Here is a 16439-nt window from a genome sequence, read left to right on the forward strand (position 1 = left end):
GTGCTAAATGACCATTTGAGTTTGGAATTATATTACAACACTGCCATCTACTGGCACTTTACGTGTAACAGCGCACACATCATGTATTTATTTCAACTGTTGTCCCTAATAAAACAATAGAAGAACATAAGGTTGACAAACAAAATATGCTCTTGCTATGTACTAACATTTTCTTCTATTGTGAAACCTCCATTTTCTTCCTGCACAGAAACCTGTCCTACTTTACCAAGCAGAAGAGTCCCTCTGCTGTCATTCTCAGTCTCTGGGAGGCCAGGCATCAGGACAGTGGAGATCTTGACTCACTTGCAAGTGCTTTGGAGGAGATTGGAAAGATCCACTGTAAAAGTCTGCCTCAGAGTCCAGATGAGAAAGAAACAGACTTTACGTTTTGAGGGACTATTGAAAACCACATGTATCCCACCAGGTGCAGTTCGCCAGCATCTTCAGTTTAGAGTCCAAGTGGACCCAGCTAAGGTATCCAGTCTGAGAGAAGTCTTGGAAAGGAGGCGACCAGTCAGACAGTTTCACGTATCTGTACATGTGCAAAGTTGTACATGTGGAAGTTGGCATGAATTCGGCACAGATTCAACAGCTTCAAAATGCTTTTCTCTAAGCAAACATCAAAGTGCCAAGCCATCACATCTTACATGAAATTCCGCCTTAGCCTTTCCTGGGTGTATATGATTTTTTTTTATTATTATTATTGTGAGGGATTTGATTGGTGGCCAGACTGGGATTTTCTTGAGCATTTCCATAATCTTTTCTAGAGATGCACCGATACTAAATTTCTCCACCGATACCGATAGCCAATTATTCAGAGTGATCTGCCGATAACGATACTGATACCGATATTTTGGGGTTTCTGCCTTTTATACGTTTTTTTAATTAATGATAATTTCATTATAATTAATAATTAATCATTATATTTTTTAATTATTACATTTTGAAAGTAATGCAAATAAAAACTTCATTCTCTCCATTTTATCAACTTGTTTCAGAGTACTTGGTATCAGTTCACATAAACACATTACTCAAATTAATATTAACACACATTAACTACATTCTGAAGATTAAATTAATATTTCTTAACTTTCTGAATGTTATTAATTCATATAATTACTATTAATATTGAACATCAAACTGGTTTCTTAGCATTTTCTTTACACAAAGCACAAATGCAGTGCATTTTCTATAGCCGATAGTGTTAAAATTTGCTTTTATCAGCCAATACCGATTATTGGCCAATATATCGGTGCATCTCTAATCTTTTCCTATTTTTCCAACAGTGTTCCAGAGTTCTGCAGTATTTATATCCCTTCTGCATGTTACTACAGATGTGTGCTTTGTTTGCACTATATGATATTTAGAGAAGGGAAGAGAAGGAAATGCACTCCTGCAAACAGCCTTTTTTGCTCATGACACATTGTGATTGTGGTTCACTGTGTTCTTTTATTGTTATTTTGCCGTCTTAATGAGATCAGTTGAGGAATAATTATGAATAATATATGGTAATATAAAGATTCTAACCTTTTTTCTGCTGTGACAGAGACCTGCGCAATTGAAAATAATTTAATTTACGCAGGTTAGGAGGTAAAAATCATTTACGTTTTCCCTCCGAAGACCTCAAAGCATAACCCCACCCCACTCGCTTAAACGCATTACTCTGTTCCTGTGAGCGTGTGTGAGTCATCAGGAGCGGTATCATGTCTTTTATAGAGAGCGTCAGGCCTGAGACTAATATTGACCTGAAGAAGCATTTACTTAAGCCATGCAAACGGCAGCACATACCTTTTGTTAACATTTATAGCTTTCTTTTGAAATGCAGCTGAAAAGGAAGAGCTCCAAAAGACCTCTGTAAAATGAGCCTCTCTTATCTCCTCTGACCAAATTCCACCATGCAGTGAGAAACACAATGGGGGAACACGGGCCGGTGAGCAGAGAGAGTTATAATTAAGGTCTGATAAAAGGAAAGGAGCTATGTGGAAAAATGCTGTCAGAATTGCTGGGGGAAAAAAAAAAAATAAAATGTTATGTCCTCCTTTTCCTAATCATCTACTTCATTAACCTTCTCTTTCGAACAGAAATGCCTCCAAGAGCTCATTTTAGTTGGTTTTCAGTTTTCTAGACACTATAATGCTCACCACTGGTTAAAAAGTTACGCTTTATCTCTTACACTGGATATTCTTCTTTTTTAGTTTTAATATAAGTTTTATGAAGCATTAAAAGGGTTGAAAATGAAAATTCTGTTATTAATTATGACAATTCCACACCTGTAAGACCTTTGTTCATCTTCGGATCACAAATATCTCTCTGTCTCAGCCATAGACAGCATTTTAACCACCACTTTCAAGGTGAAGAAAGGTACTAAAGACATCATTAAAACAGTCAACGTGACTGCAGTGGTTCAATCTTCATTTTATGAAGCAACGAGAATACTTTTTGTGCGCAAAAACAAAACAATATTATATTTTAATGATGTCTTTAGTAGCTTTCTGGACCTTAAAAGTGGTGGTTAAATTGCTGCCATGGAGGAGCCAGATACCTCTCGGATTTCATCAAAAATATCTTAATTTGTGTTCCGAAGATAAACTAATATCTTAGAGGTGTGAAACGACATGAGGGTGAGTAATTAATGACTAATGAATAATTAATTAATTTCATTTTTGGGTGAACTAACCCTTTACGACATCTGATTGTGCAGCACTGAGATCAGTAGCCTGTTTGACTTGTTGTTTGCTGTTATTTAGATGCTGCTAAAACACCAGTTGTCCACATAACTATATTATATAACATAATATTATGTTTGTTTTAATTTATTTGCAAATTTGCTGTCACCCCCTCTAAAATCGATTTAAAACATGTTATTGTGTTTATGAATTTGAAAGAAAATTGCTTTGGTGCTCATTAAACTTATTAAAGTTCATATTTATGTCCAAATGATGGAACATGAAGTTAAGCTTAAAGTACAGAAATAATTCTAGCAAAAAAATAAAATAAAATAAAAAAAATCTAGAAATGGCTATCAAACCAAACTTCTGATTTTGCCCTATTATTGTAGACTGCATTTATAGTGGTACTATTTGGAAAAACTAGTACAAGAGCCTTCAAACGGTAAAGTTAATAATAATCCGTCCCTCGTTCATGTTATATTTAGGCCTTTGCTTCAAATTATGATTCTTGTGCCTTGTATAACTTCTGTAAATGGTGAATGTTGTACAGGTTGAGATGGTTCTGAATCATGCAAATGTACTGTAAAATATCAGTAAAAACAAACAAACATAAAAACACTATATTACACTGATATGCAGGGGTCAAGAGCTTTTCTAGTGCTAAATATACTTGTTTGGTATCGCCAGGCCAGCTTTGTGGTATATTGTATCTATGATTATGAACATTTTGGATGTTTTCTGTACAGTAGAGTTTGCTGATGTATATGCAGTCTTTTGGAAATAAATGTACAGCTGAAGAGAGCTGCAACTCTAGCAAACATGCCCCATGTCTTTATTCTCTTTCCATGTGCTGATGATTTTCTTTTAGTGTCAGGCAGGCACTCTTACAGGACAGATATGATGTAATGGCACAGGACGTCTGCAATGAGTTTTTCTTGTTTCTCTTCATCAGAGCAAATGTGTTTCTTAAAAATTGAAATAATAACCCGATGTATCTCTACAAAAACAAAGTGATTAACACATGCACTTCTGTGTGTAAGACATAAATCAGCCCAATATCCTCAGAACTGAAGCCAATAGTTCAATAGACATCTAAAAGATGAAAATGACATGCAGTAATTTAGTTTCATAAACGGCTGAGGCAAAGTCCACAGTTGTCTTATCTCAACCCCTCCTCTTTCAGTACCTTCTTATCAAAGGACACATAAGTGACTAAAGATTCAGCCCTCATAACCATGGAAACCAAGAGGTTTGCTGGCTCTTATTAATGTTGGATCATTTCTTCAAGCAACATTCAGAAATCTGAATGAACAATAATAAAACCCCAATTCAAAGATGATACAATAGCAGTTTGTATATAGTTATAGCCTACTTAGGCAATTAAATTACAGAAAAGTCACTTAATGTTGGCGTAATTGGTTGTCTGGCATCTCTGGCTGAAGAAAGGCAGAGGGAAGAAAACTAAATCAGCTTTCAGGAAGCAACAGGACAATGTAGTGAATAGATTTGTTAAAAGGAAAGAAAGATGCTTTCAATGAGCCACAGTAAAGCCTTACAACAGACCATACAAATATTGTAGTTTATCTGGAAAACTAATCACTAATAAAATTAAAACTTTGTTGAAATTCACAGCGTAATCTAATATAGCTAATGAACGGATCATGTGGTTGAGTGTGTTTAAGTGAAAGGAGTGACCTTTGTCTGCATTCTGAAGTAGCAGTATGAAATTCCCCTTAGACTTGGTAAATGAATAAACAAACAGAAGTCCCACCTTCCTCCGTGCACTGCAGTCTATGGAGTATCAGTCAGTTTCCTGTGTTTTACACAGTGTCGCTCAACAGTCATAGTATCGCACTGTCACAGTCAACTGTCTGCTAGATAGCGCCAAACTGACAGAGATGACCTCGCATTTCGGAAATTGATAATAATTGTTAGGTTTGTGTGTGCGTTCAGATGTCCTAAGAATCTAGATACGTGGTTTCTGGAGATTTACTCACTGGGTTATTTGGCTAATGTTACATCTGGTCCTAATATTCTCTTAAGATGTAAAAAGAAAATATAGACAAATATTTTAAATAAAATATTGAAATGTATAAAGTAGTTATTCAACACGATGTGAAGTTTGTAGGCGATTTATGTGCCAGCCAGGTTGTTTCGGGAATTTATGAATCCCACTATAGCGAAGGCTTGGTTCATGAAAATAATTAGATCACGTGACTGACGCTCAGAAACCTATAAAGGCAACGTCACCAGACATCTAATTAATATTCATAAGGTAAGTCTCGGCCATAGTAGGATTCGTCAACTCTCATCCAGCGTGTTTAGAGGTTTGAAGAAGCGCTCAGTTCCATAATATAAGACCGGAAGTTTTCAACAGATAAATACTTTGAGCTGCTCTATCAGTAGGATGGTGTTGGGACTTGATCTTCTTTCAGTTTATACGGAGAAAGTGACACAATGATTTGATTACTATGAGATACATTATTTTCTTGGTAAGTGAATTTAACATTTATTTAATTTAGATACATTATATATGAATGTCGTTATAGAGAAACTTTGAAAGTTTAGTTTGCTTCATGACGCGGTAAATTAAGACATGCTTGGACTGGTCTGCGGCGATAAACCATCTGGCACAACAGATTAATAATAATAATAATAATAATAAAACTAATACAAAAACTTATAAATAATTAGAAACCATAGAGGCAATCTCTGAATCAAGATTTGATATATTTGATCTCTCTTTAGATACAGATCCTCATACACCTTTGGACTGTTTTAACGTGGAATGACAATGACTTGTTAAAAAAAAATAACCCGACATAGGCCTATATACAATGTATATATATAATGTGTGTGTGTGTATATATTATTATTGTCCAAACTTTAATTTATAATTGTATTTATATATTATTTTAGTATCTTTAGTATTTTAGGCAAGAGAAAACCTCTTTATAAAACCAAAACAAAACCTTAACAAAACTTTAGACCTATAGGAACCTAGAGCTAAGTTTCTAACAAATATAAACTCAAGAGTTCTGAGACATAAAATTAAAATTGCGCTACGATTTACACCAATAGGTGTCAGTATAAGATACAACACCACTTGATCCCAGGCTATCCTTAATTATTTACCACAAAGTCAACCTTTATTGAAGCATATATCATCTTTTTACTGTTTCTTCTGTGTGTAGATTTTGTTGTTGCTAAATATCATACATGCGGCTAAAAGTCACTTGGATCTGGCCTGGGCTCAAGGGTCCATCAAGAACAGATCAAGCAGGGATGTTTCCTGCAGAGAGGGCCTGGAGTATGGACATGATAACATCTGCTGCCTGAACTGCCCTGCTGGTACATGAGAATTAGTTTTTTTATAAAATCCTTTTATTCTGGTTAGACAATAATTGTATGTGCACTTACATTCCACCACCTCATCTTTTGCAGGAACCTATGTGAAAAAGGCCTGCCTCAGTGCTTCAGAAAAAGGAGTGTGTGAACCGTGCGAGTTTGACACATACACTGAGCATGGCAATGGATTGTTGATGTGTTTATCGTGCACCAAGTGCCGTATAGGTAATTCTGGTGTTTGAAAAAAAAAAAAAAAAAAATACAGTATATATATTGTACCATACTGCCAAATCTTTCTTATTTACTTTAAGATCATGCAAGCCAAATCAGTTTTGTGTTCACACGATAAAGTTCCTTCAGATATATTATTTAACTGTAAATTGCCTGCTATTTGTGCACCTTCTTTTCTTCTGTAGATCAGGAAACCACAGAGAAATGCACAAGTACCCAGAACACAAAGTGTCAGTGCAAACAGGGGTCCTTTTGCTTACCTGACCAGGCATGTGAGGTGTGCAAGAAATGCAGCAGGTATGTTCTTAAAGTAAAATGTTATCAAAAACTTAGATTTTGGACAAAGAAGTCTCATGTTAATCTAACTGATTAACATGACTGGATAGCACACCCAATAATAAAAATGTGCAAAAACAAACTTCATTGGTTCTGATACGACAAGCAACACTTTGAGCTTCCATTTACTATATTTGATGTGCTCTGTTAATGTGCATTCTTCAATGTTTATATGCGAATAAAAGCCTAAATTAAATCTGTTCGTCATATAAAGTGATCGTATCTCTTCAGAACACTTGAACTGCTCGATTCACAGGGATTTCTGTTATGATGTCTTTTTGAAGTGTCAAAGTTTTGGTGAAATAGACTTTCAGTGGTTTCATTAAAAATCTTAATTTGTATTTCAAAGATGAAGTCTTACAGGTTTGGAAGGACATGAGGGTGAGTACTTGATGACAGTAGTTTCATGTTTGAGTGGACTCAAGATCATTTCATTTGTTGAACCCAGATGCAAGGATGATGAAGAGACTGTAAAAGGCTGTACACACATTTCCAACACAGTTTGTAGAAAGAGAAGCTCTTCAGGAAGCTCCATCTCCGGTAGTGGAAAACCTTTCTCACTCTGTAGCCCAATCTATTCAGCTGTACATGTACATGATTACAACTGGTCAAATATAGTATTTACGCATTCATGTTTAAAGTAAAGGAAATTATATTATATATATTCTGTCCAACATTGACTTTGTTTCCATAGTGTTTCTCATAGTGATTACATCCCATTTGTCCTACAGTGACTTTCATTATTGGGCCATTAATTGCAATGCTGGTATGCATTGTGGGCATCGTCTACTGGACAAAGTCTAAACCAAGTAAAAGAGCTGTTAAGGCACACATATGTCCTCAGTTCTTTCAATATTTCTTAATTGTTTCCTTTTTGCTTATCGTACAAAATCTTTTTCAATTCCAGTAACATCAAGAAGTCCAAGGGACATGGTTAAGATTTGTATGGTAGGTCAATAAGACATTTATTTATCAGCATTTATCAGCTAATACATTTCTCAGCTTTAACCACAGAAACTCGTATATTTGGATATAACTCAACACTGAAATGAACACTCTACACATGATGACATCTTTCTTGCCCTGCAGGGTGACAGTGAGGAGGTGATAGAGAAGAGGCAGAATGCCCAGAACTCCAAGATCGATGACTCCTCTCAGCTGCAGCCATTTCTTGAGCAAAACTATGCGGTGGGTACCCATGTACCTGTTTTGTCAGAGACGGAGAAAGACAGGGGACTAGGGGACAGCCTCCCCAACACCGCCAACTCTTCACAAACTAGTCTGTCTATGTCCTCTGTGCCTTGTGACCTCCAGCCCCTCCACACTAACCAGCCTCCAAGCTCTGCAATTGCCTGGCAGCCTCACACTTTGGTGAGAGTTGCCACTTTATTTGACTTAACACCACTTCTACTCTCATAACTATCTGAACTGTTTAATTCTCTGCTTTTTAATGTTTCCTAAGCCTAAATGCATTGCCTTTGGTAATTTGGAGACAAGATAAAGTAGCAAAGTCACTGTGGTGTCTGCATTGTCATAGCTTGCTTTCAGGATAAAGGCTTTCCATGTTTTGTAATATTTTAATTTTCAGGCATTCTTGAAATGAAATTTAACATGAAGAGTTCATGTTTTGCCATATTTTCACGCTTTTTGTTTTAAGGAGACAACTTTTGCCTTTGTTCAGCATTTTTAGACCTGACGCCTCCTGTACCTCCAAAGCAATCTGTGTGCTGGTCTGATAAATGGGTTTTACTCCATTAAATAATGAATAACATACGTCGATCTTGATCTGAAAACCCAGACTGTATTTTAAGATATATATATATATATATGTGTGTCATGCTTTGGTTGTCGTCTTGTTCAAAAAAGCAGTTAATGTTTAATGTACCAGTACCCCCAGTAACCACTATTGTAATTGTCATTGAGTCCCATTACCATGAAATGAAATTCTTCCATCTCTTTTAGGAACGAGAGTCATCAAGAAGACTTGTTCCTTTGAACGGTAGGGTCATACCTTTTTTCCTTGCATAGTTTATACCTTTAACCACTGCACTATCAGTATTCTGTATTTATGCTGCGGTGTTTTTACTTCGTCTCACCTTTTCAGGAGAGGAATCGTTGAAGAAAACGTTTGATTTCTTTGAAGAAATGGATGTCCACTATCATAACAGATTCTTCAGGTTCATTGGACTGAGTGATAATGCAATCAAAAGTACAGAGCCTCTTATTCCAGAAGACAGAGTTTATGAACTGTTAAAAATCTGGATGGAAAAGGAGGGACTGAAGGCAGATTTCAACAGTCTTATTGAAGCATTAATCTATTTAGACCAAAGGCTGTCAGCAGAAAATATTGTTACAAAGGCTATTAGTAATGGTTACTTTAAATATGAAGATGAGTGACTAAAAGGTATGCTTTTTATTTTTATTTTGTGCATAGCTGACCTTATGTAGTGTTATTTCCCAACAATTACAAAATGGAAAGTGTTTCACTGACATATTTATTATGCTGGCCAATAATGTGCAAATGCTTAGAAAAGACCAATGCTATGCCGTTTGTTTACAGACATTAGTTACATTTGGAGAATAAGAATAAAGATATTTAAGACTTATAATATTAAAAATTGTGTAGTGCTACTATTATTGTGGTTGCATTTTTTTTCCCCCATTTTGTAGACAAAATTGTTTTGCATTATGATCTTGAATAATGTTACCATATGTCATGAGAATTATTTTGTGTATTAATAAAAGCTATTCATTTGTACATTTGTTTTTCCCTTAATGATTGTGACTTTACAATAACGTTTTAAATAATTTTAAGGTTCTGAAAATAGTGCCCGCATACAGTACTTCTCTTACTTGAAATACATTTCTTACAAGTACTAGTATATAAAACTGTATTTCAGCTTGCTCGCCACCAGAGGTCACCTGAACTCTAATATGGATTTAACCGTCATCTTTATCATCCTTCCTTTCAGCCTTCACCTTCATCCAAAATTCATCTTTAGGCTTTACAAATGGTGAATACACAGATTGGAGATGCAGGATCCTCTGGTAAAGAAGTTTCAAACCACAGCGGTGCAAAAGACAAACACTTTATTCTAAATGGCAACACTTCTCTTGACTGCTGTACTAATTCCTGTTAGTGGTTGAAAGGCTTTTATCAGTTCTTTCTTTTGTTAAAAGCCTCTCATTCGATCATTCTCTGTTGTGTGAATACTTTGTATTAATCCAAATATATGTGAGCCTTTTTTGTGTATTCTGAAGATGTAGGCTAGACTAGTGTGCAAAATCCTTATCCTTCTGATAAAATAAATTGAAAAAATAATAATTTTGGGGACATTTGTCTTATCTAGCTTATGTAATGGTTTTGTGAAATCAGCTTTAGTGTGTAAAAAAAATGGAAATTGCAACTGGAGCGCCTTTTTGTTATTTTTATTGTTTTTTCGTTACGTCATTATTTATGTCAGTATTTTGTCTACTAATAATTAAATGTTAAGAGATAATTCAAATAATTTGTTTAATCGCATTTTATTGCGAAAAAGGTCGTGTTCACTACACTTCCCATGCACCCTTGCAGTTAAACAGGAAATGGCATGTCCTCAAACGGGTCTGCGTTTCCCAAAATCATCGTGAGCTTGGTCGTTAAAGTTTGTATACGCTTATTTTCTCTCTTGCATCAAATCTGATAAAATCATACTATCTTACGTTAACAGTCAGTACTGTTGTTTTAATAGGCACTATTTAAAATAGTTTGCGCGGTACCTCGTCTGTTTTCCAGTGTCCCCATTCTGGCGTTACGTCACAACCAAAAACAACCTGTAAGACACAACCTACAATGTAAAACTACAAAAGAAAAGTATAAACCGCTCCGTAAGTAAATCCATTAATGCGACAGGTCTTTAAACAAAAGACACCAAAATATATTTTGAAATAATCTGTTTTGTTTCATTGTTTTATTGCATCATGGAAGAAGTATGAGCAGTTCTCTATTTGTAGTATTTATAGTTTTGAGTGAGTGACATAATTTCCATTGAATCCTTACTATTGCTAGTTTGTCCCTTTTTGCTGTTCCTCATTTCTTCTATTGTTTGTTGTTTGCCATCTGGTCTGTTTGTAGACGAAATCGAAAATCATGATGGGGAATTATGGAAAGAGGAACTGAGATCAACAAAAAACAGTCACGAGGTTGTTTGATATTTGCGAGATACCAGATAAAGGTACTGTACGTTCAGATGTGCTGCATTGCTAAAACATCCGTTTATAAGTAAACGTCTCGATTGTTTTTTTTAATATCACTGCATTGTATTTATTTGAGTTTGAGACATAGCGTTTTTATAAGGCAAGTTGAAATATTATGAAATGCATATCAATATTGTTTATGTCTTGTGTATGTAAAGTTCATCTCCAATCTCTGTCTCTGCAGCACCCACAGGATGAGAGGAATTGTTGCATTTTACGTTACCTATCTGCTGTGCCTGATATTGGGGATTGTCTGTGTGGCATTAGTAGCTTACTGGAATTACACCTACCAAGGTGGATTTGCATGGGATGGCTCAGCCAAGCAATTCAACTGGCACCCGGTCTTCATGGTCACTGGAATGGTGGTTCTCTATGGGAATGGTATGTTTGACTGGGTATTATTTTGGCTTTTGTTTTATGCTACTATAGCTGTAATATGATAACACATGACATTGCACAAGCAATAGTTTCAGCTGTATGTGGTAGAAGTGTGTGGTTGTTTTAGTTGGGTGTGTTAATTTGTTTGTGAAATGATGTGATATTTAGTTTTAGGGGAAAATGTTTGACTCATTTTTAAAAAAAAATTTTTTTATGTCAATTAAACAGACTTTCTGACAGTCATTAATGTCTTTTTCTCTTGTAACCAGCGGCCATAGTGTACCGTATTCCTCTGACATGGGGTCACAATAAGCTCCCGTGGAAGCTGTTACACGCTGGGCTTCTACTCCTTTCACTTATTCTGTCTGTAATCGGGCTTTGTGCAGTGTTCGACTTCCACAACAAAAACCACACACGCAACCTCTATTCCCTCCATAGCTGGGTGGGGATTTGTACCACTGCACTTTTCACTGCACAGGTGTGTATCGTGTTGAAAATGTTCATGTACAGTGTAGTAGTACGTCTTCATTTGTTGTTGTAAACAAGAAGTTAACTAGTGGATAAATAATGAACTTCATTTTCTTTCAAACAATTTTGAAACAGATAATGTAGTCTGACATATTTCATATGTATATGAAGGACAATGTAATCGTGTTTCTGCCATGAAACAAAAAATAAAAAAAGTAATATAATAAAAAGTCTCTATCTCACAATTCTGTCTTTTTTTCTCAGAATTGTGAGCTATAAACTCACAATTGCAAGTTACAAAGTCAGAATTTTGACATATAAACTCGCAATTGCAAGAAAAAATCAGAATTGTGAGATAAAAAGTCGTAATTACCTTTTTTATTTTCATTTCATGGCGGAAACAAGCTTCCATAGAGGAAGTAAATTAAATGTAAGAATCTTTACCACAGGAATTTAAAAAAATTCCTTTTCTCTAACTTTTTCCCCAGTGGGTCATGGGTTTTACCGCATTCCTCTTACCTTGCACCCCAATGGCTGCACGTGCTCTTATAAAGCCGACTCATGTTTGGATGGGAGCAATCATCTTGGTACTGAGCATTGTATCTTGCATCTCAGGGATCAACGAAAAGCTCTTTTTTGCACTGTAAGTGACATGTATCAGCTATTGCAGGTGAAGACATGAAGGAACCTATGTATAAATGGCTACTAAATGGTTTGATTAGGTAGATCTGATCATTATGCTGTAATCGACTGTATGTTTAAAGATTTGAGGTATGAGGAAGAAAGAAGAGGATAAAAAAGGACGTATTCATAAATGTAGAACTCAGAATAGATTCAGTGTTATGCCATAGCAAATGCGTTCTTCTATTGGTTCTTTCCTCAGAAAAAAAAGCACCAATGGGACGCTGCCTTATTCTGCATTACCACCAGAGGCAATAACTGCAAATTCTTTGGGAGTCATCATTGTAGCGTTTGGATTGGTTGTTTTGAAAATCTTGTCCAATCAGATATGGCAGCGTCCTGAGCCAGGCTATGATGAGGGAATTTACAGGGTAAGAGACAAAGGATTTTATGATGGTTTTGTTAATATTGTGACAAAAGTAATATTAATTTTCTTGCCTTAGTATGACCCTCTCTGTATTCATAGATGAATAATTAAGAAAGTATTCAAATAAGTGTTTGATATTTTTTTTCTTTCTCTCATTTTCAGCCACTGCCGTATGATGGAAGCTGATGTCTCAAAGTTGAATGTCTGAAAAATATTTATTTGCATTCTGACTGATTGTTTCTCTTCAGTCGAATAAAAGTCCCCTGAAATTTCATCCATTGGTCTTTGTATTTCTAATTATACTAAGCACTACTGGGAAGGCATGTAAAATCTTCTCTTTGTGTTTTTGCTTAGATTTGATTGTGCTGCTGTTGTTGTTGTTTAAAATTGTGTAGAGCATAAGGCAAAACATCAGAAATAATCACTGCTGATTGTATTTTGTGCTAATTTTTAATTGAGAAGACCTCTCTAGATAATAAATGAATAAATCATTTTTATAAAACATCAGTGTTTGTGTCTGTTAATTAAAACCAGATGAAGGTATTTCCTCTTTGTTTGTTAAACCGGTTCAAACCGGCTGGGAAGGGCATTCAAACCAGGGACAAACCACCACACGTCATCATCAGCGAAGAACCAATAGAATCCAAGAAAGTCTCGCACCAATCAAAACAGTTGGCAGGGGTGTTTAAAATTTACATATTTCAGTAAAAATACAGTCAGTTACTGTTTGATAGTTTGAAATATACGCTTATGTAATATAAATCCGTACTAAATACGGCCCCAAAAAGAATGTAATTATAGTATTCAGAAAAACTAACATATTACAACGATAAGTTATAAAGAGGTCTATTTTAATTACTGAAATATCGCGAATGCCACAACATAAAGCATAGCGCACTTGATATATGTTTATTTGTTATACATTTTCTACCATTCCATGATCTGTAATCCAAGAAAAGACATTAAACTGAAGCTCAACAGAGGATTTCACATTTTCCGTCTTGTTTTGCACTGTTACACGAGCCCCGCCCGCAGTGGCATTGTGGCAAGCATGGTTTCAACAAGGTCCGCTTTAAAGATACTTGTCAGTCTTCCCCGGTATACCCGCCCATTTCATTCGCGTTCTTTGGTGTTTCAGTTTGTTACCATGTCAGGTCGTGGAAAAGGCGGCAAGGGGCTTGGGAAAGGTGGTGCAAAACGTCATCGCAAAGTCCTAAGAGACAACATTCAAGGAATCACAAAGCCAGCTATTCGTCGCCTAGCGCGTCGTGGTGGTGTGAAGCGTATTTCTGGTCTGATCTATGAAGAGACACGAGGTGTACTGAAAGTGTTTCTTGAAAATGTTATTCGCGATGCTGTAACCTACACCGAACATGCTAAGCGCAAGACTGTGACCGCTATGGACGTAGTGTACGCTCTGAAGCGTCAAGGCCGTACTCTGTATGGTTTTGGCGGTTAAATTTCACCCGGACCGGATTTCAAAAAAGGCTCTTTTAAGAGCCGCCCAAACATTCGATTAAAAGAGCAAATTAATCTGTCTTAAATAATGCACTCTTTATTTTTCTTTTTTAAGTTCCCCACAACACATTATGTCGTGTTTTGATTAGTTTAATATTGTTCATATTTTAAAATGGCACATTTGAACATATTTTAACTGTTTATTGTTAGTAATTACATTAATTAACAGTAGACTGTACTTATTTTAACAAATATAACTTAACAGTTGATTTAGTTAATAGGTGCTCAGACAAATTTCAGGATTTTCTTTATTTACTCTTAAATGTACATAAACTAATTATAATAGCTGTTATTGGGTACTATGTTTAAATTAATTATTACATAATGGATAAATATGTGCATGAAAATAAGCAATAAGGCAGAAGTTGTGCCTTTTTTTCTATTGCTTTTATAAAACAGGCTACACCATAATAAGAGTAGCCTACTGAGGACACTTAAAACGTAAGCCATCCACAAAAAGTGCCATTTGTTCTATAAGAGTCCCAGACATCATAAAGCGTTCCTCTTCTGTGCTGATAAATGTATCGCATCATATGTTAGATTCCACATCATCCCATCGCATGCAGCTTCCATGGCGGGTGGTTATTTTTGTTGCGTATCTGTTTTGTAATGCCATGGACTTTATTTTCAAGCGGAGGAATGTCGCTTAATGAATTTGCTTAGTAAAATAACATTTTAATGAAATTTTAGTTTCTAACAGCAAAATCGCGACCAGGCACAAAATTCCTGGCCTGTAATTTGTGTATTTTAATTAAGAAACAGGTATAAGAGGTCTGCAAAATTGTGAATGTAGTCATACATGGCGTTGTTAGGCATACGCGGAGTAATTTTATTCACAAACGAGACCACATAATAGAACTAAAAACACAATCGCATACTTTTTGTTGCATAGGCCTAGCAGTTTTTATGGTCTAAGAATGACACAATGTATTTACTTAATAAAATTATTGAGAACACAAATTTTCACTAAAACAAGCAAATTTTCATCAAGCAACTTGATTCTTACGCAAGCAGACAGCTATGCAACAAAAATAACAGCTGTGTATTAACAGGTCAAAGTCATTACATCTGCTGGAACAACTTATTGACCAATCAGCATCCAGGGCCGGAACTATCCGTTTAATGATTTGTTTTGAGTGGAAAATAAACTGTTAATAAAAGTATCATTTATCATAGGAATTTACTTAGTTAATGTTCAATATTTCTGATTAATGAATTATAGCCTTCAGTCTCCAATACGTTGTTAGACTAATGTTTAAGTATAGCCTACTAAACTCAAATCTTCAAATTTCGTTTAAACTAGAGAGTGACGATTATGTCACACACATTTAGCTATGAAATATTCCATAAATATATGCGACGGATAAAAATAATACTTTTATTGTTTAAAGTCGATCAACATCGCAGTACGCTAACTACGAAGTGCAGCTATATTAGCCTGCAGGACAACGAAGCAGCGTGTTAAAAATCCTCGCTGATATTATGCCTCCTTTGGAGAAAAAGTGTATACGTGACCTTTTACAATGACTACATAGAATTAGAATAACAGTAGAGTGTTTAGCAGTATTGGTATACAAGTATTTAAATGTTGCAAAATGGTCATAAATACATCAATCCAACATTATACACCAAGATAGCTTCCTCCTGTTATCGCACACCTCGACTACACTTTCTCTTCAGACAATACATAGCCTACTCCTGTTTTATTAATGACGGACAACGTCTTTAAATGTGTTTAATGTTGGGAAACTTGCTTATATATAAGTTACTTGAATCGTGTACTGGATGTACACATATGATTATTAATAGATCGTTGTAGAAAGAATCTCCGAGAGATTAGGGGAGGTTGAAATGGCGACAGCGCTTATCTGTGTTACCTCCACTAAAGAAAACCGCTTCAATTTTTTATTCCGTGAGTATTCTTAATCTAAAACCACCACAAATGTGTACATTAGGGTCTTCTTTATGCAAAATATCTATCGATTTAGTTGTGCTTTTCTAATTTGAATATATAATATACAAAAGAACAGAGGAAGTGCGATATTTACCGCTGCGACTCGCACTAAATTTGGACGCGTTTTTATTATTGTACAATAAACTGCCCGATGTTTTGCACAAAACATGAGCCGCCCTTACAGAGGAAGGACTCAGCTATCGGGACGTGGTTTAAAGTCTGCAATCCATCACTCTTTATCGCGGAAAACCTT

The 16439-nt window shown here is 35.6% G+C and overlaps 3 protein-coding genes across 15 annotated transcripts in view; all 3 read left to right on the top strand.

Annotated features, from left to right (window-relative positions):
- The window catches only part of unc5db (unc-5 netrin receptor Db), a 226405-nt gene extending 222918 nt beyond the window's left edge, over positions 1–3487 (top strand). For all 3 annotated transcript variants that reach the window (XM_051894039.1, XM_051894040.1, XM_051894038.1), the window contains one exon: positions 209–3487. In XM_051894039.1, coding sequence (XP_051749999.1) covers positions 209–392 — 184 coding nt within the window. In that variant the 3' untranslated portion in view covers positions 393–3487. The remainder of the gene's footprint in view (positions 1–208) is intronic.
- A 1439-nt stretch (positions 3488–4926) lies between these two features.
- On the top strand, positions 4927–9342 carry hdr (hematopoietic death receptor). 4 transcript variants are annotated; one of them, XM_051892968.1, is made up of 10 exons: positions 4927–5161; positions 5864–6020; positions 6114–6242; positions 6434–6545; positions 7033–7124; positions 7316–7404; positions 7491–7532; positions 7674–7955; positions 8547–8583; positions 8689–9342. In XM_051892968.1, exons 1-10 carry the CDS (start codon positions 5141–5143, stop codon positions 8979–8981), a joined length of 1254 nt encoding a protein of 417 aa, XP_051748928.1. In that variant the 5' UTR covers positions 4927–5140; the 3' UTR covers positions 8982–9342. The 4 variants fall into 4 exon arrangements, with proteins under 4 accessions (XP_051748928.1, XP_051748930.1, XP_051748929.1 ...); XM_051892970.1 differs by having other exon boundaries at positions 7674–7772; XM_051892969.1 differs by having other exon boundaries at positions 7316–7393; positions 7492–7532.
- Positions 9343–10114: 772 nt separating this feature from the next.
- On the top strand, positions 10115–13216 carry LOC127512247 (lysosomal membrane ascorbate-dependent ferrireductase CYB561A3). Of its 8 annotated transcripts, none has more exons than XM_051892976.1 (9): positions 10115–10228; positions 10360–10451; positions 10552–10592; positions 10699–10798; positions 11005–11201; positions 11468–11676; positions 12155–12309; positions 12550–12718; positions 12877–13216. In XM_051892976.1, the coding sequence occupies exons 5-9, from the start codon at positions 11015–11017 to the stop codon at positions 12898–12900; spliced, it is 744 nt and encodes a 247-aa protein (XP_051748936.1). In that variant the 5' UTR covers positions 10115–10228; positions 10360–10451; positions 10552–10592; positions 10699–10798; positions 11005–11014; the 3' UTR covers positions 12901–13216. The 8 variants fall into 8 exon arrangements, with proteins under 8 accessions (XP_051748936.1, XP_051748938.1, XP_051748940.1 ...); XM_051892978.1 differs by having other exon boundaries at positions 10555–10592; XM_051892980.1 differs by having other exon boundaries at positions 10578–10592.
- The last annotated feature ends 3223 nt before the right edge of the window (positions 13217–16439 follow it).

Source organism: Ctenopharyngodon idella, chromosome 5, assembly GCF_019924925.1.
Source record: "Ctenopharyngodon idella isolate HZGC_01 chromosome 5, HZGC01, whole genome shotgun sequence".
Classification (NCBI taxonomy): domain Eukaryota; kingdom Metazoa; phylum Chordata; class Actinopteri; order Cypriniformes; family Xenocyprididae; genus Ctenopharyngodon; species Ctenopharyngodon idella.